Below are 27,514 nucleotides of genomic sequence, written 5' to 3' on the forward strand. Positions count from 1 at the left end.
TGTAGAAGGCTGCTTTGGTGGCTGTCCAACTCTTTAAAATCCAGAGCTAAAAAAGAATTGAGGTATTACCTACATGAGCTCATTGCACCACTCTGAGGGTGCACTCAAGCCTTCCTTGAGGATGTCTGTCCATCTTTCAGTATTAATGCCTTGTTACTCCTGTGTTGCCTCTACAGACACCGAAAAGGCAGTGGAAATCCTTACAAGATACCAAAGCACCCTGCTGTCCCCAGAGGAACAGGAGTTAAAAGCCTCCATCGGAAAGATCTCGCACATCTTCCAAAGTGAACTATTCCAGGCTCTGCTGGGTGAGCCCCTTTGTTTTGTTCTCCGGGGCTGTGTGGTCAGTGGGTGCTGCTGGTGGCCTGATCCTGCGTGGGTGCGTGGCACTGACCGGGCTGGGTGCGTCCTGCACAAGCACCTGGGTGCCTGTAATGCCAGGGGCCTGGACTGCATCTCCACTGTGGGGCTTGGGCAGGAGGTAGAGGGAACAGGGGATACAATTGCCAGCTGTTTGTAGTGTGAACGGGATTCCTCAGGCAGGAGACTGTCAAGGGGTAAGGCCTTTTCCATCCTGTCTAGCACCTCCGATCTATCCAGCACCTGCTAAAGGATGCTGCGATGCCCTAAGTGTGCCCTGCGTGTGCAGACAGAACGTGTCTGCAGCTGCTACTGGGTTTGCAGCCCTGCTGCCATCCAAGGACACCCTGGCGGCAGGCTCCCATTCCTTCCTGCACCCCTCAGCCTGGTTTCAACCTGCCACTTCCTATTCTTGCTGCTGACCCAAAGGAAAACTGGATCTTTCTACCTCTGGGAGAGAATCTGCACATGCGGCACAAGATGGCCTGCCCGTGCTCAGCCCACAAATGCTCTTGAGCAACGTGCTGTGTGAGCACCTTCATTTCATTCAAGACATGGACGTGATGGTGAGGCTTGTGCTTTACCTGGAACCAAAAACGCAGTTCAGAGTATGGTGTAGTTCTCTCCATGTGGATTTAGGCAAACGCAGCTGGACTCTCATCAGGGAACACAGCTCCTCTGTACAAAACGCAGCTGTCTTTCTGAGTGATGCCATTTGAAAACCCCCTTTCTCCATGAAGGTCTTTTCTTAAAATGGAAGATCCAATGTGTTTTGGTTCAAAAGTTGCTTGAATCCACCCTCTGCCAGGGCAGACCAATTCCTAGCTGGGTGATATCAAACACAAAATGTGTGGTGGACACAAATTTTGGACATAATCCCAGAGACCCATTTACAGAGGATCTGACAAGCCGAGAGGTTCAGGAACTCTTGCTCAGCTCCTCTCCCCAGTCCTGCGTGCTGCAGGCTCGGGGGAAACACGTGCAGCCCTGGAGGTTTCCGTCCCAGGCCTCCTGCAGAAAAGCCAGGATTTCTTTTCCTACTGTGCTCACACTGACAAACCCCAAACCAGCCCAACCCCTGCATCTGCCTCGCATGCTCCCCCAACCCAGCTCGGGCTGATGTGGAGGCAGCAGTGCAGCCCTCACAAAGCACAGGGCTGTTTATATTAGGACAAAAGTGACACGGAAAGAACAGACCTGGAAGGAGCAGGTCCATGCACACGGAGCCAGCTGCACATTGCACGCTGGCGTGCAGGGAGGGAGGTGGCACGGGCTGCTCAGCAATGCTGTAAGCCGCTGTCCCAGTGTCCTGTCAACACTGGCACAAGGGAGTGTCGCTTGATTGCTGGTGACCTTTTCAACTGGTTTAACAGGATATTAGTTCCTGTGCGACAGCAAGTTTTCTCTCGATGTGTTTACCAAACTGGAGTTTGCATTAATTACTTCCGCCCCCTTCCCCAGAGTGCGTGTTTGTGAATTCCTTGGCCCTGCACGGTGCTGTGTCCAGCTGCCTGGTGGCCATGTCCGCACAGCTGGCACGTGCCGGGCTTCTTCGGTGTCCCCACCGGGGCATGGTGACAGGTGGTGCTGGCTTGCTCCAGGAGGGTGGAGCGCTTCCATTTGATCTGGTTCTCACCCACCCTTTTCCCAGTGGGCTGCTGTGTCTCTGGGTGAAGTTTGCTCAGAGCTGGAGGGCTGGGTTGGGGTGTTTCTGAGGCAGGCTTTCAGGGTGTGCCACGGCTCTGGCTTTTGCCCTCGCTCCCCTTCACACAGCAGCAGGTGCTGCTGGCTGCAGACTGCTCTCAGCTACAGAGCTCCATCCTCTTCCATGGTGTCAGCAGCACGTGCTGGCTTTTTTTTGACCCCTAGAGAAGGCAAATGCACAAGGCTGGTACTTGCTTGTCCTCAGACATACACCAAGTTTGAGCACCAAAACGCATTAAGCAGTAGTAGAACTGCTGGAAGTGCTAAACGTCATGGAGCTTTACACGTTGTTCCACATGAAAAATGCAAGGGATGTGGCTTCTTGTGCACTTTTTTTAGGAGTAAGTTGTTTTGTGGACTCCAGAAACCCCAAACTGCCCAGCTCCAGGAGCGGATCCGCTGGGACATTCAGGTGGAACCGTGCATCATGCCAGGGCTGGATGTCCCGCTCGCTGCAAACATGCCAGTGTTGCTTTGCCCATGCACCACTTTCTGCCAGACTCCTCTGAGCACAGCACAGCCCCTTACATCCCTGTGAACACCATGCAGGACCTGACCACCCTCCCTAGAGCTGCCAGGGAACTTGGGCGCACACTGACCCTGCCGGGACGAATCCTGCCCCAGCAGGGTCTCAACGCAGTGCAGGGCAAGTAATGCGGGAGCTGCTTTGTGCTGGAATGCACCAACCACAGCACAAAAGAAATTCCTTGGCTGCGCAAGCTTCACTGGTTCCCTCCTCCTGGCCTCTCTGAGCGGTTTGATGCCGCAGAGCCAAGCTCGTGACTCGCAGGGAAGCCTCCTGGCAAGAGGGCGCTGAGCCTGGGGTCAGGAGCAGCCGCAGCTGGGCTGAAAGGGGCCCTTGTGCCCTTTGCTGCTGGTCAAGCTGGGTGGACAGGCACAGCTTGTGCGTGCTTGGCCACCCCATGCACCCGCAGCCGAAAGGGCAGCTCCTCCCGAAATCCCTCGGGGGCTTGGTGCTGGTCCATGCCTGAGCAGTAGCTGGCACAGCCGCTGCTGGATGCTGTTTCTCTGCTGCTTGGGCCCCCAGCCCTCCCCCTGCATCCAGGAGAAACACACTGCTGGGGTTTCTCCTCGGGGACAAGCTGACCTCTCCTGTGCCAGCTGCTGTATTGTCCCTCAGATGCAGGTGCTGTGGAAATGTTTAATGACATTTATTTGACGCATTAACCCCAGGAGGAAATTGTTAAAGTCTAATCTCTGTTCATCTGTGTACGTCTTGAGTTACTCTTCCTTATTAGATCTAGAGTGGATTTACACTTTCATCAAAGAGAAACCAGCCTGGGAGACAGAACGTGCAGAATAGCTTTTGCAGGCACGCCGTCTTCTTACTGAGCCTTTTCGGGTAGCACCACTCTTAGAGCGTGCAGGTGAAGCAAACTTGGGTGCAACTTGTGATGCACAAAGAAATGAAGGAAATGAGCATATATTTAAATAAGCATGAATGATGCAGGCACGCATGTCCTAAAACATCCTTCTGTTGCTGCTGTGCTCTTTGCTGCCTGAACCCCAGCTGCTGATCCCAGTGGATTCCTCTGATGCCTGGTGCCAGCAGCAGTTCCCTCTCCTGGCAAGTGCCTGCAGAGGGCAGGGGGCTCAGAGGTGGTGCAGCTGCTCCCCAGGACAACCTCCCTGTACCCCAGGCTCCTCAGCAGCCTGGCTGCCCGAGGCCACGTTCCTGCAGCAGGCGGGTGATGAAGGAGGCTGCCAGCAGCGGTGCACCCCTGCGACGGGGCCGTTCAAATCCTGTTTTCGTTTGTGTGAAGCTGTGTGCATTCCAAGGGTAATCCGCGCAGCGAGGAGCTCGTGGTATCCCGTTACGCAAGGACTATTTTTATGAGCAGGGGGAGAGATGTTTGTGCACTAAAACAAAGTCCCGACTGTCTGGCTGCGCGATGAGTGCTCGCTGTGACCTCGTGGCTGCTTAATGATGGCTTTGGGGGCTGCCAGCAGTGTTTTCGGCACCAGTGAAGATGCACCTGATGCACGGCGGGTGGCCCTGGGGACTCCAGCCCCTCCTGATGTTGCCAGCTGCCCGGTTTCTAATGGGGAACAGGACAGAGCCTGGTGATGACGCAGCCTGAGGCAGAAGCTCCCGAAGTATTACTGAAGCTGGGCAGTGAGACGGTGCTGCCCGGACAAGGGCTCCCAGCAGGCACAAAGCTGCGCAGCGGGTGGAGTGGATTTATAGCAGCTTTTTTCCCGCAGCCAGGAGGTAACCAGGAAGCGCCCAGGAGCAGGGCGATGGAGGATCGATGCTACTCTTCTCAGCTGCAACGTGGACACGGTGCTGCAGTGAACGGGCACGTGGTGAAGTGGGGGAGAGGATGGGGACTTCTGCATGGGATGTAACCCTGCTTTGTGAAACCCTCCTTGGCAAACGGCCTTGGACAGTGCTCGGCATGGCCCTGCCCACAGGCTAGGGCACCTGTTTTGTTGTTTATTATTATTGTTATTTATTTCCCTGGGGTCCTGCACAGTTCTGAGCACTCCCCAGCCCTGTGCTGAGCACTGGTGCTGAGCTTTGCCTGGGGTTTGCTCTCCCGGTGGGAGAGGCGTGCACAGAGCAGGGTTTGCTTTGGCTGAGGCAGATTTCCGCATTACACGAGCACGTGCGCTGTTGCGCAAAGCCTGGGGACAGCAAGGCAAGAGGCTCTCAGCACTCTTGGTACTTTCTAAGCTCAAGGGAGTGAATTTAAGTTATTGCTCTGCCCAGCCTTGCTCCCTGTACAGCCCCCAGTGCAACTCTGCTCACATTTTCTCTGCAGTGACAAACAGCCCTGTTTTTCTGCTCCTGTTTCCTGCCTTTTGACTTTTGGCCATCCGCATCTCCCCTCTCTTCCCATGGCAGTGGGATTTCTTGCAGGGAACCCTTGCCAAGCACCAGGTTTCCTTTGGAAATCTTATTAAACGTGCATTCACTAAGTACCCCTTGAGCCGAGAGCTTTTGGCTGCCCTCCGGGCCGCTTGCAGACCTGGTGCTCTCCAGGCTCCTCTGCAGTGCAAGCAGAAAATGAATTTGGTTTTCCTGCTGTGGCTTTTCCCCTTCCAAGTGCTTGTTTACACTGCAGTCACTTTTTGGCCCTGCAGCCTCCTACCGGCTTCCTGTCTCCTGTGTGCCTGAAGGGATTTATTACTTTTTCATGCCTCGTACTAGGCATTTACCAAACTCTCTTGGCTGACCCCTCGGAGCTTTACATTTAACCTGGCAGCATTTACCATCCTTTCTGCTTTTCTCATTTGGAAACAGCTTAAGCCGTTTAGGAAAATGTCTTCTCCCTTTTAATAGCCTCCCTCCCCTGCAGTCCAGCCGTGCTTTCCTCCGTTTCGCCTTTACAACATGCTCCGGGCCGGCGCTGCGCGTTGGCTCTGATGTCTCGGTGTGATGCCTCTAAATAGGCTCACTGCTTCCCACCCTCTTTGTTACCCCTTTCGCTTTCTTTTTAAAGAGCTTCTCACTTTTTATGCAGTTCCCCTTCTGAAATCAAACACTTGTGCCGTAGTCCTGTGAGCTTTTGCTCTTCCTGCAGAGATTCTGAATCTTGTGGTCAGAGCCCAGCCGGGCTCTGGAGCAGCCTGGGCATGAGGAGCTGGGGCTGCTGAGCACCGTGGGGGCTTCAGTGGGAAGGAGCAAAGACCAATGCAGCCCTGCTGCTTCCTGCAGTCCCCTGAGAGACTAAAGCACTCCTGGCAGGGGTAGGAGGGGGTCCAGGCACCCACATCCTCTCTGGAGCCACCTCTGGGGCAGTGGCTGTCCCACTGTCACCCCATAATTGTCTCCGGAGCAGCAGGGCTGGGATGTCCCGTACTCACATCTCTCTCCAGAGCCCCTGTGTATAACAACAGGCCAGGCTGAGGGTTTCTGCTTGTGGCACTCTGGTTGCATCATGCCAGGTGGAAAGAGGGAATTTATCAGGGAAGGAGCAGGAGGTAACGCAGTGACAGCTGTCAGCTTCAGAGCTTGTACATCCTGGACCTGGTACCCTGTGACCGCACTCTGGAGGCAGAGCTGGAGGGCACAGACACGGCACCCCTTGCAGGATGCTGGCATCAGGCCGCCTGCCGAGTCCTGTGAACATTTCTCACGCTGTTTTGCAGATATCCACGAATTCTACGACTTCACGTTGCGCTCTGCACCCCTGCAGCCTCCCGGCCCGGACGCGCGTTGCAGCACAGCCCGGCAGCAGCATGGGGCCGGCAAGCCCGGCTCCTCAGACACCCCCAGAGAGCCCCAAAATCTCCCTGAGGTAAGAGCCATTCCAGCACGATGCTGTGGGGCCGGACTCTGCACCCCTGCACCACGGGACAGGCTGGGCACCAGCTCCCATGCCCACAGCATGCAGGCAGGCGATACCTGCTGAGCCCCACAGCCCAGCCAGCTCACACCACAGAGCGTTTCCACACCTCCTCTGTTGTAGCTTGCCTCAATAATTAGGCAACATCTCTGGTTCAGAAGTGTTAATTGAATTGTTCCTAATGCAAGGGGCTTCTGCTCCAGCTCTGCTTCCTGTTCTGATGCGTTCTCCCATGGACACGTTGGGACTGTCTGATCTAGCCGCCTCGCAGGCTGCTTCTGATGACTGAAGTAGGTTGGCCTTTTTAAGTTTCTTTTTTTCTGGATTTTTTCTATCTCTCAGATAACTTCCACGTCTCTTGTTTGCGTTCTCTTTAATTTCCAACAGCCTTTAAAAAGATAGGTACCAGGCAGGGAGGCAGCAGTTGAGCAGTAGGGTCTGAGTTATCTCAAAGGCATGAAGGCAAACCAGCAGGGGCAATTTGGCCTTTCCAGGCCCTGCTCCCCACACAGCTCTGCTGTGTTGATTGCTGCCTCGCACCTTGCTGAGGGATGCTCTGGGATGCCTCTGTGCTGGGGATATGGGAACATTTGTGAGTCATTTGATGGTCAACAGCAAGAACAGGGGGGACAAAATGCAAACAATCAGTGCAGGAGATATCCGTCCCTCTGACTCAGGAACCTTTTTAGCCCCATTTTTTCTTGAGCCCTTCACACTGATGGTCTTCTCTTTAAAGGCAAAACTCCAGATCTAGTCTATTGTTAGGGATCGGTTTTCACTGGAATTATACCTTATTTCTGGAGCAACAGGCAGTGAGATCCCATTTTGTTCTCATGGGTCTCTTGCGGCCCCAGTCTCTGCAGACAGGCCCGCCCGTCAGGCCCTGAGGGATGTGATAGTCAATAAGGGCATTTAAAAATCCATGTGGAAACAAGTGGGAAGCCTGCACTGAGTGAGCTGCAGAGGTTTTGCTTTACCCGAATGCAGCCCAAGCACATGGACACCATCAAATCCCTTCTTAAAAAAATATGCATTGATGCATCCCGTATTGGCGGAACATCTGTGCAGAAGAAAAGCAGCAGGGAGCTGCCCCTGCCCAGCCGCACGATGCAGCCCTGCTGCCCCCTGCAGTGACCCCGATGCCCATCCAGAAGCAGTGGGGGAGATGCGGGTGCATCCAGCCCGCCCTACCCACCTGTGTCCCTCACCTCATTTCAGGAGCAGGCCGAGGACGGTGAGCGGAGGCTGCCCATGGCCACCTGCGGCACGCCGGGGACCCCTCCGCGGCTGGTGAGGGTGACAGCCCGCAGGACGGAGGCACTGACCAGCGTCTGCAGCCTGGTGCTGGGCTCCCGCAGCGCCCTGCCCCAGGTGAGCCCCCGCACCGCGTCCCGCCCGGCCGGCGGCTGCCACCGCGGGGACAGCACCGGGGCCGCGTGCCCCTAGCACCGCGGGACGGTGCCAGGGAGGTGCTCCCCTCGCCGGGGCTGGCGGTGTTTCCTCGGGCAGTTCCCAACGGGCTGGTGGTGCTCAGGCTGGGAAATGTGGCAGCGACCCGCACGGCTCCGAAAACACCCCTTTGTGCTAGCGCTAGTGTGGTCCAGTGGCAGCCCTCCGGGTTCGGAGGGCAGATGGATGTGGCATGGGGATGGAAGCTGCGTGGGATGGAAATCCACCCAGCCCTGTCTCTCTTGCCCCCCAGCTCTGGCACTCTCCCACCCCGCAGATTTCCAAATTTCTCTCCAAGATCTTAAATGGCAGGTCCATTCCTCAGCATACCAGGAGCTTTTCTCCGCTATTTACCTGCAAACGCCGTCTGTTTGGATGTGCATCGTAAATCTCAGCTTCCTCCTGGTGCGAGTACATCGTCTGGGCTGCGCATCTGATGCTAGTTTTAGGGACGAGTGAAGGGCAAAATGCGCTCTGAGCCTTTTGGGAGGGAGGAAGTGGCCGTGATGGATGGAGTTCACCACAGATTTAAAATAATATGAAAACATTGTTTTCCTTGGCATGGTTTGAAACAATGCTTGTTTGCTAGGTCGGATTCTTCTTCCAAGATACTTTAAAGATGAAAATTACTCTGCTTCTTTTCTCACCTTTTTAAATGTTTCCCTTCTTGTTCTAGACCACAATAAAATGGGTAATGCCCCATTTTTTCCTTACTGTTTAATTTCTCCTTTTTCCTCTTTGCTACTCTCTACATTTTCAAACTTTCACCAGGTCTTTACCAGTGGTGGGAGGGTGGGACTGGGGTTGGATGAAGACGACAGGAGGACGGGAGCAGTTCGGATCAGCTCGGATGCCAGTCAGCAGGGAACAAAGGAGAGGTGCAGGGGACAAAGCTAGGAGCCTCCCTCGCAGAGGCACTGGGCTCAGAGAGAGGGAACGGGCCAAATGCTGGCTCTGAAAGAAGCGTTTTTGCAGATTTTGGGGAAAGGTTGCTTTAGAAAAGAGCATATTTTTAAAAATTAAGCAATTGGAATAAATTCCTGGGCTGCACCTGTGGATGTGGGGCAGGCCCGGGGCAAAAACCCACAAGGGGCAGGAGCCTGATCAGTCACCAGTCAGCCTGCGGATTTCAGGGATTTTCTTCCTCAGTGCCCCAGGCTGTGTAGTTTGGGTCTCTTGCATCCAGCCCCCCACGTCTGCCTGAGTTGCAGTGTTCCTTCAGTAAACGACACCTAGCCTCAGTTTTGGGACTTCACACAATGGGTGATCTGCTGTGGGGAATCTATAGCCTGGTTGTCCCGGTGGTTATTTATCTTTTCCATTAAAAATCTGCACTTTGCTGCCAGCCTGAATTTCTCTTATTTTGGCTCCCAGCCCCAGGAGATTTTGCTGCCTTTGTTTGCTAGGATAAAGGGCCGCTGCAATCAGAAATGTTCCCAACATGTAGGTATTTATAGATGCGTCTGAGTTCCCTCTTAACTTTCCCTTAGATAAACTAAACAGATTGGCTTCTTCACTCTCTCAGTGTGAGGCAGGTTGTTCCAGCCCTGAAATAATTCCTGTCGTTCTTTTCTGAAGCTTTGTTATTTTCAGCCTCCTCCTTTCCTACCCTCTATCAGAACGGGTCAGGAGCAGGTGCTGGGTGCTGCTGCCTCCAGCCAGGGGCCTCTCACCTGCAGCCTCTTCTGTCCCAGAGGATTCCCATGTGCAGAGCAGGGACCTGGAGGGATAAACCTTCGGGATGGTGACCTTCGGTGCTGGGCTTGACCGCTACTCAGCTTGTAGCCCTGCCTGAAACTCAGCTTTCTGTGCGGCGTGGGGCAGCTTTCCTGGAAAATAGGACCAAGCTGTGCTGGAGAGCTGCGGGCTCGAGAGCTGCTCCTCTCTGGGCGCTGCTGAGCCAGGATGCGGGTGATTTGACATGGAGGTGAGCCCGTTCCCTCAGCTGCCATCGTTGGAACGAGCTCGTCACTGAAAGCAGGCTCTGTCCTGGTGGAGCAGGACACCAGCAGGCCCCGTGTGAGTGACCCAGACCATGAGGCGAGGGCAGCAGTGCCTGGGGGATGTCTTTGTGCTGAGGATGTCCCAGCTCCTGCCCAGCACCGCTTTGGGTCTTGGCTCTCAACAGCCCCAGTGTGCAGGATGCCTTCGGGGTTGGCTAACCCCCTGCATCACACTCCTGCCCAGCTCCTCAGCGTCTTCCTGTTGCCCGGCTTTTGGTGTGAGCATTTTGCCATGGACATTTCCAAAGCGGGTTGCAGGAAAACGCTTAAGTTGGCAAAGGGCTTGCAGAAGAACCAGGGCAGCAGCTATAATAGGTGATATTTGATGCTAGGGCACGTGGGCACCAGCTGCAGGGCAGAGCAGCTGCACCCCGGTGCTGTCAGCCCAGGCACAAGAGCTGTAGCGGGCACCCTGCCACTGATAAAAGACGGAGAGATTAACTGGCTTGTCCTGCCTGAAGTAAGTGCAATTCTCTTATCGCATCCATCAGTGTAAATAAGTTTTCTGTTGTCCTGGCTTTGTCCTCTCCCCTGCCCGCAGCTCTCCCCGGCGGTGATGGCAGAGCAAAAGCCACCATAACCTGCTTTAGCCGGGAAGACGCTCAAGAAACAAATTGCCTGTCTGCACAAATGCTTCCAGGAACAGGAAATTTTCTGTCTGCTGGCAAGGCTGCGTGTGCACTCGGAGTAGCCCTGCAGCGTGCAAATGGCTGCTGCTCAGGAAGCGGGACCGGCACATCGAGCACCAACGTGTATCCAGCGTGTTTCCTGACGGTGAGGCTCAGGGCGCTGAAAGCATCCCTCGCTGGAAAAGTGGATGTTCAGCCTGCTAAGGGACTCAGCCAGCTGAAATGCCCTGCTGAAGCCCTCAGAGGCACAATCACGCCTGGGCTGAGGGCTTCGTGGGGTTTTGCCAGCCAAATCCTCCATTTCGACCTTTCTCTGAGCCCCGTGGTTGCCTTAGCAGGGCTCCTCAGGGCTTGCGTGTGCCTGCAGGGGGAAGACCCGCGAAGCTGCTCCTGCAGCCGGTGCTGCTCGCCTGCGCCCGGAGGGTGGCAGGAAGGCTTCATCCCTCTGAGAACCCCATCCTCATCCCCCCCCTCCGGGGAGCAGAGAGCAGCCAGCTGGAGAGATGAATTCAAGAGGAACAATACCGCTGATGAGCAGAAACTCTGCGCCTGCGAGGAAGCGCTGCTCTTCCCCTGCCATCCCCTCCTGCCTCCCGGCACAGCTCCGGAGCTGCTCTGACTTCATCTCTGTCATGGTGCCAGCGCGGTGCCGCCCCTCCTGCAGCCTCCTGCCCTGCATCCGTCCCTCCTTCCCCGCATCGCTGAGCGCCGCGGCTCTGTCCTTGCTCATCCCGACAGCCACCGCCGAGCACCAGCAGATCTTAGCGTGACGGGGAGAGAGAGCACACAGGAGAGGCTGCTTCAGTAAACAGATGTGCCTTGTGTGCTTCTGCAGTGCCAGGGGATGGGGAAACTCACTGGGAGAGCGTGCTGCTGCTCCCCCAGGCTGGGGGTGCAGGGGATGCTGCGGAGCGTGCCTGCAGTGTGCTGGGTGCAGGCTGTGCTTTACCCCTGCTGGGATGAGGCCAAAAACATCCCCTTCCCTCCTTACGTCCAGGGAGGACGTGGCCCAGCTCAGCAGAAATGCCCCTGCCGGCTGTTAGGAGCCAGCAGAAGAGGCATCTGTCCGCTCTGACCTGCAGCTCGGGTGCCAAAAAGGTTCACGGAGCTCCCCAGGGGCTTTGGCAGAGAAAGGCAGGCTGTACCGCCAGCATGGCGACCGGCTGTCTGGTTCCCCTCTCCTTCTCTTGAGTGCTTTTTCCTGCCTCTCCATTTCCCTTTGGCCAAAGATAAGGATGTTCCCATGCTCTGCGCCTTTGCTGGCAGGCGCAGCTGCTGCTGCAGTGGCTCAGGGCACCTGCAGGGCTGGGGTGAGACCAGCAGATGCTGTGGCCACAGAAAAGCCCGCTGCAAGCTCCCCGCTGCCATAGCTGTAGCCCCACAGCTCTTAATTTCCTCTGCAAGGTGTGCAGAGGGAAAGGGAGCCAGGCTGCCTGGCTCCAGCCAGGTGCCAGGTTGCTGGAGCATCAGGTCAGAGAAGCAGGTCCTGAACGCAGGTGGGAGTCTGATAATTAATGCAGCCCCTCCCCGTAGCATTCCCCGTGCACTTCCAAGCATACATTTTATTTTAGGAGAAGCAGAGAAGAAAAACAGCAGCCCAGAGGCTCCGGAGGTGAGCTTTGGGTTCTGAACTTCATTTTTCTCCAGCAGTTTTGTGGTTCAGCATTGCAGACGCAGCCTCGGAAGCCAAAGCACTGAGGCCAGGAGGATGTCTGCCTGCTGTAACTCGCTCCGACTGAGCCGTACGTCAGCCTGTGCAGCACGGACACCCGGCTGGGCATCTGGCTGCCCGTGTCGCGAGGACGCTGCTGTGCAAAGGGGATTTCAGCGAGCGCTGTGTCAGTGAGAGCTGTCACTTCGGTGGACGTTTTGGGGTTGAATGGCCTCGGCTTTACTAGAGGCTCTCGCTATTCCTGCTGCTGAGATGAACAAGGAGATGCTTAGACCTCGGTTCTCCCGACTCAATATACAGCTCCAGTGAAGGATGAAAAAGTTGGTGGAGCCACCAGCCTGTCAACCAAAGGGTCGTGCGCAGCCACCTGTTCCTACTCTGTTTGGGGCCTTTCTGTCTAAAACTGGTAACAAAAGGAAGATCCTCATCAGGCTCCGAGGCTTTTCTGGCTCCACAGCATCAGAAAGCCCTGCTGGAGAAAGGGCTGTTGGTCTGTACGTTCGTTCAAATCAGTGCCTTGCCCAGGACCTCCATGACCACCGCACAGTCGGTTTGCTCATTGAGTTTCCAAAACGAGCTGGTGCACCCCGCTGCGGGCCCCCCAACAGCACCAGGTCCCCGCTGTGCAGGAGGTGATGCTGTGCAGGGGGTGAATGACCCTGTTACTGCTAGAGCCCACCTCCCGCAGCACAAAGCAGCCAGGAGCTTGGAAGGGATCCCGGTGGTGCTGCGCCACCTCCTTGCCCCCACCCTGCTTTGCTCGGCCGCCCTCCTGCTCGCTTCTGCCTGCTCCCCCGCCAAGCCCCAGGTGCACGCACGTCGTGCCTTGCAGCGGTGGCTTTTGTGCCAGAGCCATTTGGATTATAGGACAGGTGCTGGCACAATGGGGCAAAATCCTGCTCCGAGGCAGGCGCAGGGGGTCTGCCACCCCGATCCCCGCCTGCCTGCACTCCGCTCCCCCTGCAGCCTCCCCAGTCTCTCAGGAGGCTGATGACAAATCTCCTGGGTGCCTTTCCGCAAAACAAACGGGCTCTCCTCTCCATTTTTTTTTAGAGGAACAAACCAAGCTTGAACGCGGAGCCTGGCAGGCCAGCTGCTTTCTATCTGGAACGCTGGAGCTGGGGGAACGTCGCTGCATCTTAATGGCGCCGGGCTGGACGGAAATCAGGATTCTGGTGGCAGAGGCAGCACCAGCGCTGTTATAAATAGAGCAGCCATGATAACTGCTCGTGAGGGCTTTTAGTCTTTAGGATTTGGAGGATCAGCACTGAGCTATGCTGAGAGATCCATTATCCTTGGCTTTTGTAGGAATTAGGGGAATCTGCAGGGGAACAAGGGCAGTGGATGAGCGCAGGTTTGGGAATTGTCCCTCGTGTGAGGCTGAGCATGGACCTGTTTTAAAGGAGCTCTGCGACATGCTGCTGCCTCTGGCTTTGCTCTGCTTGCTCTGAGGCAGTTGGACCACACGTGGCTGTGGTGACACGAGCGTTTCAGTCAACCTGGTGCTCTGCTGGGGGAAAGCAAGGATTCGCTCCAGCGCCTGTTGTAGCCGTGCAGCCTGCACGCACACAGCACCGTGCGACAACTTGGCTGGCGTCGCGCCTAAGAAATGATTCCAAGCACTGGGATTCAGGCAAAGGACCTCTGCGCTCTGTGGCCTAGATAGCTGTTGGAGCTGGCACCGCCCCGGCGTGCCGGTGCCCAAAGCAGTGGCCTGCAGAGCATCGTGCCTGGCCGGCACTGATCCCCAGCCCCACAGCCAGGTGCTCACCTGCGCGTGTCCAGAGCAGGGCTTGGGGCTGCCAGGACCACGGCAGTGTCCTGCCAGACACCTCCCCGCTTTTCAAGGTAATTCTGAGAGCAGGTCACTTCGCAGCCGGGTTCCAGCAGGCTGCAGGAGGGTTTGTAGGTAGGAACTGAGGGAGAACCTGCACTGCAGCGCTGGGGGAGGCACAGGCAGGTCCTGGGACTGGTTTCACTGCTGAAACCGAGGCGAGCTGTGCCTGCTGCACCATGGGCGTGCTGCAGCGCCCTGTTGTGCTCTCAGGTCCCTCTCCCTGGGCCAGTTGTGTCACCGTGTCCCACCCCGCAGTGGCAGATTTTGCAAGATGAATGTCGCCTGGTGTTCTTGCAGGGAGATTCTGTGCGTGTCGGCGCTGCCTGGGTGCACAGCAGGAGCGTGGCAACGAAACCACTCTCCCCACTGCCTGCCCTTGCCATGCCGTGGCCTGGTGGCACCTGACTGGCGTGTGCCCAAACTGAGCCTAAAGCCATGGTGGGGGCAGTGGCACTGTCACCCCTCCAGGTCTCCTGTCACCCTGGGCTTGTGCCGGCAGCGTCTCAGCCCTGTAGGTGTGTCTGTGCCTCTGCCAGGCCGAGCTGAGCCTCCTGCCTGCCCCGCGGGTGGGCGCACACCTGAAGGTCACCCAGGGCTTGGGAACGCTGCTTGCCGCCTTCACCGTGCGGGCGGCGGAGGGGAAGGGCTGGAGGTGGCACTGCGCCTTTAAGAGAGGGCCGGGAGCCGGCTGCGGCCCCACGGCTCGCCCGCTGATTGGCCGAGCGGGGGGCAGGCGGGCGCGGGGCGGGGGCAGCCATTCAGAAATTCCGCGCAGCGCTGGCTCCCTTAAAGGGGACGCGGCAGTGACGGGAGCGAGGGTCAGCGCCGAAGGGGCGGCCGCCTCGCGGCCAGGGCGGGTGGCTCCGGGCGCCGCCGACCCCATAGGGGCATCAGCAGGCTGCTCCCCTGCTTGGGGAGGTCGCCCTGACCCCATGGATGCAGGGATGCTGCACCTGCTGCAGGGCTCCAGCCAGCTCAGACCTCCTCTGAGGCTGCATGTGCGCCGCCAAAAACCCCAAAAGCCGAAAAAAAAAACAAAATCCGACCAGCCGGCACCCTGCGTGTCCCACCTGTGCAGGCGGGAGCTGCAGGAGGGGTGTTTTGTGGTCCGGGAGGGGCAGGTTGGAGCAGGGCTGCCCATTCCAAAGTGGGCACCCAGAGAGCTCCCATCTCGTCCTCCCGTGCAGGGTGGGAACAGACCTGGCTCCCTGCGCCCTGGGTGGGTGGAAAAGTCCCTCTGGGCAACTCTGTGTTGTCCTGGCTGAGCAGAGCAGTGCCAAGCCCTTGCGGGAGTCTCAGGGCCTTATACAAGGAGAGGTAAGAGATTTCCCTCCTGAAAGGAGACAGAGGGTTTCGAAGTACCTCCTTTCTCTGCCTCTGCCCCTAAAGTTGTGTCCTCGCCACATTCTCCAACTTTCCCCCTGCTCCATCAGCCACAAGCATGCTCTGTGTAAGAGGAAGCGAGGCGTGCACAAGGACTGGGCACCCACGAGACGTGACAGGGCTGTTAATTGCCGTGCCAATGCAGCAACTGAGTCCTGTTAATGTTTAATCTGGGGTAAGGGCCTCTTCCCTGTATTTTATGGGCTTCCAGCTGAGCCTTTGGTGCTTAAAACCACAGTTTTGCCCTGACACGTCATTTCCCCAGTGGACATGCGCTGCAGACCCCCATAAAACCCCTGTGCTAGGAGCAGGAGGATGGGCTTCAGGGCCAGGCAGGAGGCTCTGTCCCAGGTAGCTGGGTAGAGTGACTGTGTGCACGGTGAGGCCCTCAGTAAATCCACAAGGCTTGCTGGAACTGCAAAAATATTAAATAGAGCCCCAGGCCCTCCTCTGTGTGGAGGGAGCGTGGGCTGTGCTGTAGGACCTGCTGCAGGTCTCCATCATGAAGCTGCGGTGCTCTGCTCCTCTGCCCCTTCCACACGCTGGGGAAGAGGTTTCGTTTGCTGGAATTGCAACTGCTGCGAGCAGAGCTTGGTGTTTACTGAAGAACCTCGTGCAGTTGCTGCCACGAGTGAGGATACGGGAACCGTGGCACTGGGCAACGTCTCAGGGATCATTAATAGAATGAAAATGGTTTTGCCCTGGAGGAGAATAATTTGTTTGGCAACTGTGCTGAGAGTGCTGAGAGCTATCGGTCCCTTGGTATGCCCTGTTATTATTATCCTAACTGTGTTTTTCCCAGCGTGAATTGCTCCTGGTGGGGTGGGGAAGCAGTCTCAGCAGGAGGTATTTGCTCTCCTGCCCCTTCCTCTCCCTGTGGCAGTGCAAACCCTCGGTGGCTCACAGGACCCCAGCGGCCCCATTTGCTGCTCTCTGCAGCCCAGGCAGGGCGGTGCTGCAAAGTTTTCATTTGACAATCCACAGATATGGCAAATCCCTGCTGGAACGGGGTCTGGAGCCAACTGGCAGGGCTGGACCAAGTTTGTTTGGTTCTTCCCTTTGCTTCTTGTCTCCCTGTGGCCTGCTCCCTCCGTGCCTTTACCTCCCATTGCTCCTCGTCCCTGCTGTCGGCCCTGTGGTTTGGATCTTGGGCAGCTTTCTGCAGGTGCTTGCAGTCCAGAAAGGTACCTCCTATGCAAGACTATTCCCAGTTTCCTCTTCATATATTAATTAGAAAAATGAGGCTTTCCCCACCTGCAGCCAGGCCCCACACTAGCACATGGCTTTGGGGCAGTGGCAGCGCACCCCGCTGGCTGTCACGCAGGCACTGCCAGTGACCAAATTGCCCCCGCAAGAGCCAGCACCGCTTGGGCTAAAGGCATCTTCCATTCCCAGAAAGGCTGCACGTGCTACAAAACCCTCTGAAATGGCTCAAACCCCTTTCTTCAGACTGCCCTTGAAAGGCTGCTCAGGGAAGGATGCACCGTGCCTCACACTTGCCTTCCTCTTCCCGCAGGGCTTCATGTGAGAGGAAGGAAGCGCCAACAGGGGCTGAAATGCCGGCAACGCCAGATAAAACCTAGCTCCGTGCCGCCTTCGTGCCGTGTACATAGCACCATCTCCGGGGATTTCTTGATGCTTTGCAGAAATTAGCACCTGTAAAAAGAGCAGCTGCCAGAGCTGAATTTAAATAAGACGGGCAGGCTTCTGGTGGGAAGAGGCTAGAGGATCAGAGAGCACTTGGTTTCCTTGAAATGCTTCTGTCGGTGAAGGCACCTGCCTGGAAACCAGCTCCTGGCTCCTTTGGCAGTGCTCAGTGCCCAGGTGAGCAGGACAAGATGCCCACAGCTGCCTGAAAGCATGAGGCACAGCTCATGCCCCACGAGACCCAGGTGTGGGCACTCTGGTGCAGGTGCTTGCACCCTGGGGGTTTGGCAGCTCCACCCCCAGCAGCTGAGATGCAGGCACACGCTGAGGGTAGCTTGGGCAAGGCACAGCGTGGATGCAGCTATCAGCCAGCACTGGCCTCCTTGGAAGCCTGAGAAGGTGTCTCGAGCCCCACATGGTGTTAGGGAGTGCTGCAAGCAGGCAGCAACAACCAGGGAATTTTCTCCTTGTAACTGGGGCTAGCAGGCAGCACGCGTGGCTCACTGCAGATGAGGAATTAAACAGCTCTCCCGGCAGAGGAGCTGAAATGGGATGGGAGGGTTTTCAGGCAGGGAACTGCAAGTGGTGGGAAGCTGGGAAGGACTTAGTGAGAGCGGCAGCAGGTGAGGCTCCAGAGCAGGAGGGAGCTCTTGGTTTGCAGGTGTCAATTGGGCACCCACAGATAGGTGAGCTGGGGGAAGAAATGCCTGCTGCATGCACTGTCCTGTCTGTAGGGGTGCCAGAGACCGACCAGGGGGAGCACCAGAGACCTTCTTGTGAGGGCAACATTTCAGTCTGCCATGGGGGAAAAAAAACAAAAGCTTCTCTTGTTTATTCAGCTCCTTATTAAAGTGTTTTTTCCCTAACAGGTCTTGTTCTTTGCTTTTGCACTTATCCTCTAAGTGCTAGCCCCTATCCTGACCCGCCCTCACCGCAGGGCTGAGTGAAGGGAGACGTGTCTGGAGCAGGGCAGCTGTGAGCAGTCAGGGCTGCAAATACAGCGCGTGCCCTGCCCCAGTGCTCTCCTCCTGCTCAGGTCTGCCTCTTCCAGACCCGGGTGTCCCGCCTGGCTATGGCCCAAAGACGGCTTTGGCAGAGGTTTGTGGGGGTGGAGGGTGCCCTGGATCCGTGGTGAGGCTCTGCAGCCAAACGGGGCCATCTCTAGGGTGGGAACTGCGGTCGGAGGGAGGTGTGCAGCCGGGTCAGAGCAGTAATTAGCTATCATCATGTTACAGACTCTGGGCATGTCTCTTTGATGCTGACGTGACTTAGATCTCAGTGTCGCAGGGTGGGAGATGGCAGAAGGCCAGGATGGACTTCACGTCCATTGACGTTCACGGAGGAGATGCTGACTGCTTGTTTCTACGAGGCTTATTGCTCTGCTGTGGTGCATCACTCCCCTTCCTCAGCTTCATTCCTGCCCCAGTCCCTCTGTTCCCACCTCTGCCCTCACTGCTGCCAGATGCCCTCTGCCTGTCCTGGTCACCCCCGGCTGTCAAGGTGCAGCATCTCCCCAGCACGGGGCCATCAGCCCAGCATCCTCCAGCACCACGTGCTCTGGGAGATGGCAAAAGGAGCAGCAGCAGATGTGTAGATTATCCTAATTGCTTAAAGCCTGAAGTGTAAAGTTCTCTATTAATTCCAACACTGCATGCTTTCCTTCCACACAAAAACACAGTTTTTCATTGATGAAAATCGCTCGGAACAGCCTCGCTTTGCATGCAGGCATCCAATCCTCCTTTGCCTTAGTGAGCTCTTGGTGGCTGCAGTGTCCTGTGGCACTGAGCTCTACAGGTCCTTACGTGCATCTCCTGGTCACTGGCTCGGTGCCACAGTGTGCCCAGGTCCCATAACTGCCTGTATGTCCGTGAAAGCCCCTGGGAGCAGCAGGGTGAGCCTCACCTGCAGACCTGCTTTCAAGGAGCTTTCTGAGAGCTCAACAGACTTGCTTGTCTGGGGACATGACTCTCCTAAATTTAGAGCCAGGGGAATTTCAGTGTGAACCTGAGCACAGCTCCGTGTCACTGAGCACAGAGCAGCACATGACGGTAGCGTCTGTCCTGTGACAGAGGTAACCTGAGCAGCCCAGGGGCAAGGAGGTGCAGCCAGTGCTGGAGAGGATGGGCTCTGCACCGTGTGGTGCTTGGGGCTTCTGGAACAATGTGGATCTTATGGGGGTGTCTTCTGCTCTCCCCCCTTCACCCAGAAGCAAGCGTTGCACTTGACTGCTTGGGAGCAAGCACTGCAGGAGCTCTTCTGTCTGCTTTAGTGAAGTGCAGAAGGATTGCTGCACTGGGGCTTAAAGAGCTAAAAGAACAAGGTGCGGGCAGGGGCATGCGTTTGACCCACTTGTACTTTCTCCACCCAAAAGCCTCACTTGTGAGCTGGGCCAGCCTCACGGAGGCCAGTAGGAGCCTATGGATCTCACAGCCTGAATTGGGGTGTTGAACCGCCACATCTTATGGACCAACTTGTGGACCTCTCCTGCTTGTCTTGTTCTTTTACCTGTGTCCCGCAGGAGCCCCGATACACCCCTTTCATCCCTCTGCTCTTCTACCCGGTTATGTACTAGTTCTTCAAATAATTCTTCGCCCACCCCAGTGTTTATTACAACTGTTAAGGAACAGAAGGCCAGGTTCAGGTTCTCCTAACTGGTCAGGTATGCTTTTTTTGCCCTGGTCTTTCTTTCTATCCTTCAGTTTGCCTCAGTGCCAGAGGCGAGGGGCTGCTGAGCGGTGCTGGGGGTGGTGTCCTCGCCCTGCTGTGCAAGCAGGGATTTCTGCAGCCCCAAAACACTGCACTTTTACCACCCTTGATGGCAGTATCTGTAAGGCCCAGCAAAAGCCCTTGGAGTTTCTGCACACCAAGCATGCCTGTGGCTCACAGGGCGATGGCAGCATCCCCAGGGTGCTGTGCTGGGGCGTGCGGGAACAAAGCAGGGAGAGGCAGGAGCTGAGGTGGGGATGCAGCAGAGCTGCTGCTGGGCTGGTGACGAGGGTGAAGTGAACCCCTCCGGGTGGGAACCACAGAGCCGGCAGCACCCATGTGTCCGGAGCTGGGGATGGGGTCGGGGTGAGGGTGGCCGCAGGTGATTGATGCATGACACTGTCGAGCAAAGGCTTTCCATTCCTCCTGGATTCCCACACAGCACCCCACGCAAGGACGTTTCCAGGGTTTGCTGCTCGCGGGCGGGTTTTGGCAGGGCCGCCCGAGGGGAAGAAGCCCCGGTGGGTGCGGGCAGCCCCCTCAGCCCCCGCCTCATCCCCCCCGGCGCTCCGGGGGCGCTGCGGGGCGGTGCGCGGAGGCTCCGAGGCGCAGATTGACGGGGAGCGGGGCCGGGGGGGGGGAGGCAGAGGATGCTCAGCGCCGCCGCAGGTGCCGCGCTCCGCGCTCCCGAGCCGAACCGTGCCGGGCCGAGCCTCCCCATGCAGCCGAGCACCCCCGGGCCCGAGCGGCGCGGCCCCGCGGAGCTGCCCGCGCTGTAACCGCCCCCCCGCTCGCCTCCCGCGGGGCCGGGGGCGAGGAGGCGCCTGGAGCGGGGCGGGGGCCGCTGCCGCCCCCCCGAGCATCCCTCCCCGCGCCCTCCCCGCTCCCTCCCTCCGTGCGCGCATCGCTCCGCGCCGCCCCCCGCTCCCTCCCTCCCTCTCTCCCTCCCTCTCTCCCTCCTCCTTCCCTCCCTCCCTCCCACCCTGCCGGCTCTATGGTGTAGGGCAGCGATGCACAAGCACCACCACTGCTGCAAGTGCCCCGAGTGCTACGAGGTGACGCGGATGGCGGCCCTGCGGCGCATGGAGCCCCCCTCCTACGGCGAGTGGCAGCACGAGCAGTACGGCTACGGCGGCTACGGCTCGCAGACCCTGCCGGCGCCCGGGGGGGCTGCGCCCGCCGCCCGCGGCAAGGCCAAGCTGGGGCCCCCCGCCCGCGACGCCGCCGCGCTCAAGCCGCCGCCGCCGCCGCCGGGGAAGAGCGCGCCCAAGGTGAACGGCAGCGGCCCGGGCTGGTGGCCCGAGTGCACGTGTTCGAGCCGCGACTGGTACGAGCAGGTACGGGCCAGCCCCCGGGTAGCGCTCCCCGGAGGGGGTCGGTGGGGACGGGGCGGGCGGCTGCCGGGGGGCTCCCCCCGGAGAGCGGCGGGGCCGTGCCGGCACCCACGGGGCGTCGCGGGTGGCCGCCGTGGCGGTGGCTCCAGTTGGATGTCATCGTGGCTTGGGTTGGTGGCCAGTGTCGCTTGGCTTGGCCGCCACCATCGCTCGGGCCGGCCATCGTGGTCCTGCCTGGTGTAGGGGTCGTGCGCCCAAGCATCCTCCCAGGGGGCTCGCCGTGCACAAGGCAGGTGTCGGGCGTGATGGTTTTCGGCACCCACCCGCCATCCTCGCCGCTTGCGATGCCGCTGCCTGAAGCCCCGGTGGCGTCGAGGGCGTCTCATCACGCTGTGCTTAGCAGGCGTGGGGCACGCTGCCCGCCGGGCAGCCTCGTGGGCTCTCGGTGCCTCTTGCCAGCGCTCCCAAACTGGCACCCGCTTTTTCCATTGAGTTGTGGATTCCTCGCTCTGCTGCTACGTCCCTGCTCCCATAGATTATTACGTAACCCTTCTCTGATCGCCGGCATGCTGTGTGCTTTCTGCCCCATTTCACTGCCTCCATTTCTTCCCACACACGTTCATTTTATTAGTGTTCTCCTCCAGGACCCATTCTCAGGCTGTCTCTCTCTTTCTCCTCTAAATGGAGAGACCAGTCTTGTTTTGAACCCACAAGCCAGCTCAGAAAATGGTTGGAGCTGTTTGCAAAGCATTAAAATGGAGGCTAGACCCTGCCTGAAAAACAATTTACCCTGCTTTAAAGAAAGGCATTTCAGTTTCCTTCTTCTGCCTCTTTCATTCATTATCTTCAAACCTCACATGATTTCTTATTGATCCTTCTAATTATTATTTCAAGATGCTGTAGCAGGCAGGCACACGGGAATCAATGGGAATTCTCTCCTCCTTTCCCCTCGGAAAACACAACCCTCTTCTTCCCTTCCCGTGTTTTTCTTCATTACTGTCTGAGTCTGTAGCTCTGGTCAAAATAATCTGATTCCAAGCTGATACGCTCAGAAGATGTTTACAGAAAGCACCCAAAACCCCAGCTACCTTGCTATAAACCTGCTTCTGGTTTCTCTCTGTTTCTCTGCCACTCTTTGCATCAAAATCAGCCTCATCTCTCTCTCGCCTGCTGATTCCTGGCAAGCGGTTTTCATCTTCCCTTTGCTATCTCTTTCCTTCGCTCCATCCAGTGTGGTGAGCTCTGGGAGCTGGGTCGGAGCAGGGAATTGGAGCCGGTCTGCTCCCCCATTTCCTTTCCTTCCCTCTCCTGCTTGCAGGCAAGGTCTGGCCCAGAGCTGCTGGTGAGATGACTGCAAGCAGGCTGGGAGGGAAGCGATGCCAGCTGCAGCACTGCCGTGGCTGGCTGGGCAGGGGAGCCCCTCGTGCATTGCAGTGGTGGAAGAGAAATCATTGTCTTTGTGGTGCCGCCACAGAGCCCCGGGGCTTGGGCTGGTCCCAAAGTCCACGTAGGGAATCTCTGCTCAGCCTTAGCCTTAGAAGATGAAAATGAAAACCTCCTCGCTGCATTGCAAGCGGCAGAGGATGCCAGTGTGTGAGGCTACGTGAGCATAGCGGGGTCTGCATGTATAAAATGACGTGTGTGGTATGTGCGCTGCCTGTATCAGAGAAGGCAGGATTGCTCCCTGGTGTGTGGCAAATGTATGCAATGAGTAAAGCTTTGCAGCAAATACCTCGGCACCGTTCCCCTTCTGATCCAAGGGTGCGAAGTGTCTGAGCCATCGGGAAGCCACGTTCTTCCCGGTCTGGCCGTGGGCAGAGGGACAAAAGGTGGTGAAATGGGAACAGCCGGGCCATGCTCCCACCTGGCCGGGGGTTTTGGCACCAGGGGGCCAGGAGATGTCATGCTCGGGGGGAAATTGGCTGGGTGCTGGGTGCGAAGCTGCTGTGCTTGGCTGGAGATGAGGAGGCAGCCCCTCAGACCTCGAGAGCACCGGGGGGAGGCAAGGCTGCCATTGTTCAGGGCTGCCCCTTTAAGCGGTGTCCCTGTCCCTGGAAGCACTTCCAGCAGCAGAGGTGGGAGCAGGCAGAGCGGGGAGGAGGCAGAGCAGGGCCAAGAGGCTTCCCCATCAAAGCGAGGACCTGCTCACCTCCCTGGGATCTCCACCAGCCCCCGTCGAAGCCTTTCTCTCCTTTTCCTTGCACGCAGGCAGAGGAGAATGAACAGCCAGCGCGTGTGCTGGAGCGGCGGCGTGTGCAGATGCTCTGACACGGGGAACATGCTCAGGGTTGCGTGTGGCGGTGTGTGTTGCTGCCATCATGCGTACTCGCAGACCCTGTGCACAGCCCCACGGCGTGTGAGCTGTGCCCACACGTGCCCAGCACACAGCACAGTCCCAGCATCAACCCGCACCTCCTCCCACTGCCGGCAGTGCTTCGTTCCTCTCCTTCTGCCTCTCCCCTTCTCCAGGACACAAATTAGCTTGCTCAGGCAATGCCAGTAACTGAGAACCCCTAATCCTGGCCACAGGGAGAGAGGAAATCTCTCAGCTCTGGGTTTCTCATTTCTTTTTGCTGCGCTTTCCCTCCCTCCTCCTTTTTCCCATCGGAGATCTCTTCCATTTCTTCTCCCTTATCTCGGTGTTTATTACTTCACGTTCCCCATGCTTGCTGCCATCGCCGCTCTCCATTGTTTCCTCCTCCATCCCTCCATCCAGCCCTGCGCCCTCCCCGTTCCCCCTCGCTCACTGGTGGGGGACACAACTCCCCCCCTCCCGCTGCCAGACTGGGGTGAGAGGAGGACTCCCCGCTTTGGGGGAGGAATGGCAGCGCGATCCGGGGAGGCATCGCTGATGCGCAGCGGCTGGAGGAGCCAAGTGCTCCAAACCCCTCCTCTCCCCGCACAGTGACGCCCACGGCTGCTCAGGAGCGCAGCGCTGAGATGCTCGGCCGTGCTCGAGCCCCTTCTCCGGGGCTGCTCCCCGTGCCGGGGTGAGGCAGCCAGCACCGTGCCAGGGAAAGGTCCAGCCCCGCGGCTTTTCTCACCCAGGGTCCCCAGTGCCAAGAGTGGGACCCGCCGTGGGGCTCACCAGCCTTTTTCTGCATATTTGGGGTGCCCTGGGCATGCACACCTCCTCCCTGGGAAGGGCACGGCTGAAGGCTGCGTGGGGTGGGTGGCTGGGAAGTGCCCTCTGCCCCTGGAGGCTGCCCCGGCTCTCCTGGCCCTGCTTGGCCAGAGATGCCATCCCTGTGGGCACGTGGCAATGCCCTGCTGTCCCCTGTCCTCCCTCTCCTGGGGCTGGGGGGATGCAGGGTGGGTCCCTGACCAGCTCGGGGTCACACCAGGCTCTCGTGGGCCTCCTGGGTGGAGGCGTTTTGTGTCCAGGCAGGTGGAGGAGGGGGAAAGGACCTCGCTGCCTGTCTGGGGCTGCGAATGTGTCACCGAAGGCGGTATTTTTCCACGCACAAACATTGCTTGTTATAGTTCCTCCCGTGCGCTGGGGAATCACCTGGAGGAGGTGGGCACAGTCTTGGCGGAAGCAGCAGCCCTCGCACAGCCTCTGGCTGGGCGCAGCAAAGATTTGAGGCTCCTGGGGCGTAGGAAATGGAGGGGGAAAGAGCCTCGGGGGGGAGCTGGCCTTCACCCGGCGAGGACGTGGTGGCCAGGCCAGGTTTCTGAGTGATGGGCAGGCAGGGCTGGAGGGAAAGGGGTGAGCGCTGAGGGGCAGGTGGGGAGCCAAGTGCGGGTGGCTTCGTGGGAAAGGGCTGGAGCCCCAGATGTTCCCTGGGGAGGTGCGAGGGAGGGTGAGAGGAACGGGGTGCCGGGGACACGGAGGCAGTGGAGGTGGTGAGGTTGGCAGGGTGATGTTGCTATGGCTACTCATGTGCTATTCATAGAAGAAATTAGCTAAATCTTTGCACTCGAAGGTGGAGGAGGAGAAAGGAGGAAGGCGTTCTCCGTGTTTGGAGGGAAGGAAGGAGGGAAGGAGAGAAGCCAAAACAGGAAGGGGGGTCACTTTTCCTCCTGTGCTCCGTGCCCGTGCCACGAGGGAGCATTTGGGGAAAGCGCTGCCGCTGGCCTGCCCGGCACTGGCAGGGTGTGAGGGGACACGGCAGGGATGAGCAGCCCCACGGGACGGCCCCCGCGGTGTCCGTGCAGAGCCCCGTGAGCAGGGCGAGCTCTGCGTCACGCCGGGAGACAGGAGACATCCTTTTAATTAAAGACATCCAATCTGCCAGAGGTATTTTTGGCAACCTAAATGTAGATACAACTGTAGTGAAACTTGCGTTTCGTGCCTGGCTCCCTCACGCTCGGCGGGGCGTTGCGGTGCCCGACCCCGGCCGCCCGCTCGGCCCCACGCTGTCCCCCGGCCCCCCTGCCACCCCCAGCGTCTGTCCCCGCCTGTCCTCTTGGCAGCCGGAGTCCCGCAGGGTCTTCCCTCTCCACCGCTCCTCATCGCACCCCGCTCCCTCGCGAGAGTTTCATTCCCTTCCCACGGACCCGCTTATCACCTCCTCACTCACGATGTGTAAATCTGCGTGTCTGTTCCTAATATATCTCCTTCCATCTGATTTCACCTCTCAGCTTGTTTCTCGGGCATCTCCGTCTGGTGATCCTGCCGTCACCACCGACTCGGGTGGCTATAACCAGGCACCGAGCTGCTCTCCTTCCCCCAAACCATGCCCCACCACCAGCCCGGCCCCTCACCCCACAGACCTTTGAGGCAGCCACTATTTCTGTTGGATGATCTGGACCTTCCTTTCCTGCCACCCAGCCAGTACCATGGTCCAGCCAACACTTTTGCAGGTCGTTCCCGGGATCACCTCCCTCTCTCTGTGTCTCCGGGGAGTGGGATTCCTGAACACCTGCGTGCTGGCTCCTTCTGATCCCCTCACCCACCCTGAGCATCCCATGTCCTGCTCTCACCCGAGAGCACCAGAGAAGCAGCAGAGCTTTTGCCCAAACTGGCTGTGGCAGAGATGTGGCTTCTGCTGTGAAGGCCGAGTCTGAAGCCATGCAGGTGGGAGAAATCCCATCAGCACAACGTGGAGGAAGAGGGAAGTACCCACTGGAAATAGGAAGATGTGGCCGTGCTGTGTTGCTGGGGGAGGAGGAAGGGGAGAGCAGTGTGGTGAGGCAGCCAGGCCAAGAACAGGCAGCTTCCAGCAGGGACATGGCCAACGTGGAGGAAGTGGCTCCTCACCAGGAACGTGGTGGTGGTAGGAAGGTGTCAGCCTCCCCTGCTGGAGGGTTCCCCCCATGCTTTGTGCTTTCAGATGGTCTCTTCCCCGTTGGCTTTGATGTTACTGATTTGGTGGGAGCTGCCCCGTCCATTCTGGGCCATCTCTGGGGTCGTGGTAGGGCTCTGCAGGCTGCTCTCGGGGCGTGCTTGAAGCAGGGAGGGGTCTGTGGGGGCTCTGTGTGAGAAGCAAACTCACTGGGTCATCCATCCACCTATCCATCCATCCATCCATCCATCCATCCATCCATCCATCTATCCTGGTACCCTGGGCGGGGAGGTGGGAGCGAAGCAGAAGCCGTGGCCATCCCCAGAGAGCCACCTCGCTCAGGTGAGGCCCCCTGCACACAATCTGCCATGATCCGAGGAGCTTCCGCTCCTTCCTTCGCTGCGGATGCTCATTTAGAGAGAGGAAGTGATTAAGACTAATCAGGCCGCAATCAGCCGTGGCTGCGTGCCGGGCGCTGCGGCGCTCAGCCCCATGCAGGATGCCCTCCCGAGGGGTCCTGGTCTCCAGTTCCCAGAGGAGAGCGGACCCAGCACGGGTCTGCTCTGGGCTGGGGGAGCTGGGCGTGCTGGGGCAGCCCGGGAGGGACAGCGTGTCCCTGGCTCAGCATCCTGGCTGCAATTTGGGAATCAGCTTAACCCTCGCTCTGCCTGCAAGGCAGTGAGAGTGCTGTGAGTGGCACAGGGCGTGCAAGCGCTCGTGGCTGGTTGGAGCACAAGCAAACACGGGATGATGTGGGGATCCCTCAAGGGCACTCGTAACTCCAGCAATATGCTATGAACGTGTATCAGTAATGTGGAGAGAAAAGGCTTTAACAGAGCATTTAACAAGCTCGGAATACCTGGATTTGAAATGCAGTTCACAGTTTCGTCTGCAGAAGCTCATTTGAGCAGGGCTCGCTGAGGGACTGTTCAGGGGTTGTAATTATTTTTGGTGACATGTGGCACTTCAGAGCACCCTGGGACCTGAATACCCTCTTGTTGCCTTCATATTAACTGTAATTTAGTTTGAGGCTGTGTTGATGGATCTTGGTTTGATTTTGCAGCACAGAAAAAAGTGTATTGAAATTTTGCACCTAGGCGTGCATTGGAACTTAGAGAAAAAAGCAGGATATTTGAAACCCAAAGAAATCTTTAATACTTGCATTTATTTGTTCATTCTTCCCCTGTATATTTGCATTTTTTGAGGGGGGGGGAGGCATGCAAGTTTTTCAGATGATGATAATTCTCCC

At 57.8% G+C, this 27,514-nt stretch overlaps 1 protein-coding gene across 7 annotated transcripts in view; it reads left to right on the forward strand.

Annotated features, from left to right (window-relative positions):
- DLG3 (discs large MAGUK scaffold protein 3) overlaps window positions 1–27,514 on the forward strand; it is a 74,041-nt gene that overhangs the window by 1,818 nt on the left and 44,709 nt on the right. For 3 of the 7 annotated variants that reach the window (XM_084534481.1, XM_084534484.1, XM_084534485.1), the window contains exons 2-4: window positions 177–308; window positions 6,181–6,329; window positions 7,596–7,748. In XM_084534481.1, coding sequence (XP_084390607.1) covers window positions 177–308; window positions 6,181–6,329; window positions 7,596–7,748 — 434 coding nt within the window. Of the gene's footprint in view, window positions 1–176; window positions 309–3,425; window positions 4,298–6,180; window positions 6,330–7,595; window positions 7,749–20,690; window positions 21,041–27,514 lie in introns of those variants that run through there. The other 4 variants (XM_084534483.1, XM_084534486.1, XM_084534487.1 and 1 more) reach the window with 2 other exon arrangements.

The sequence above is a fragment of the Aythya ferina genome (genome assembly GCF_964211825.1).
Source record: "Aythya ferina genome assembly, chromosome: 13".
Classification (NCBI taxonomy): Eukaryota; Metazoa; Chordata; class Aves; order Anseriformes; family Anatidae; genus Aythya; species Aythya ferina.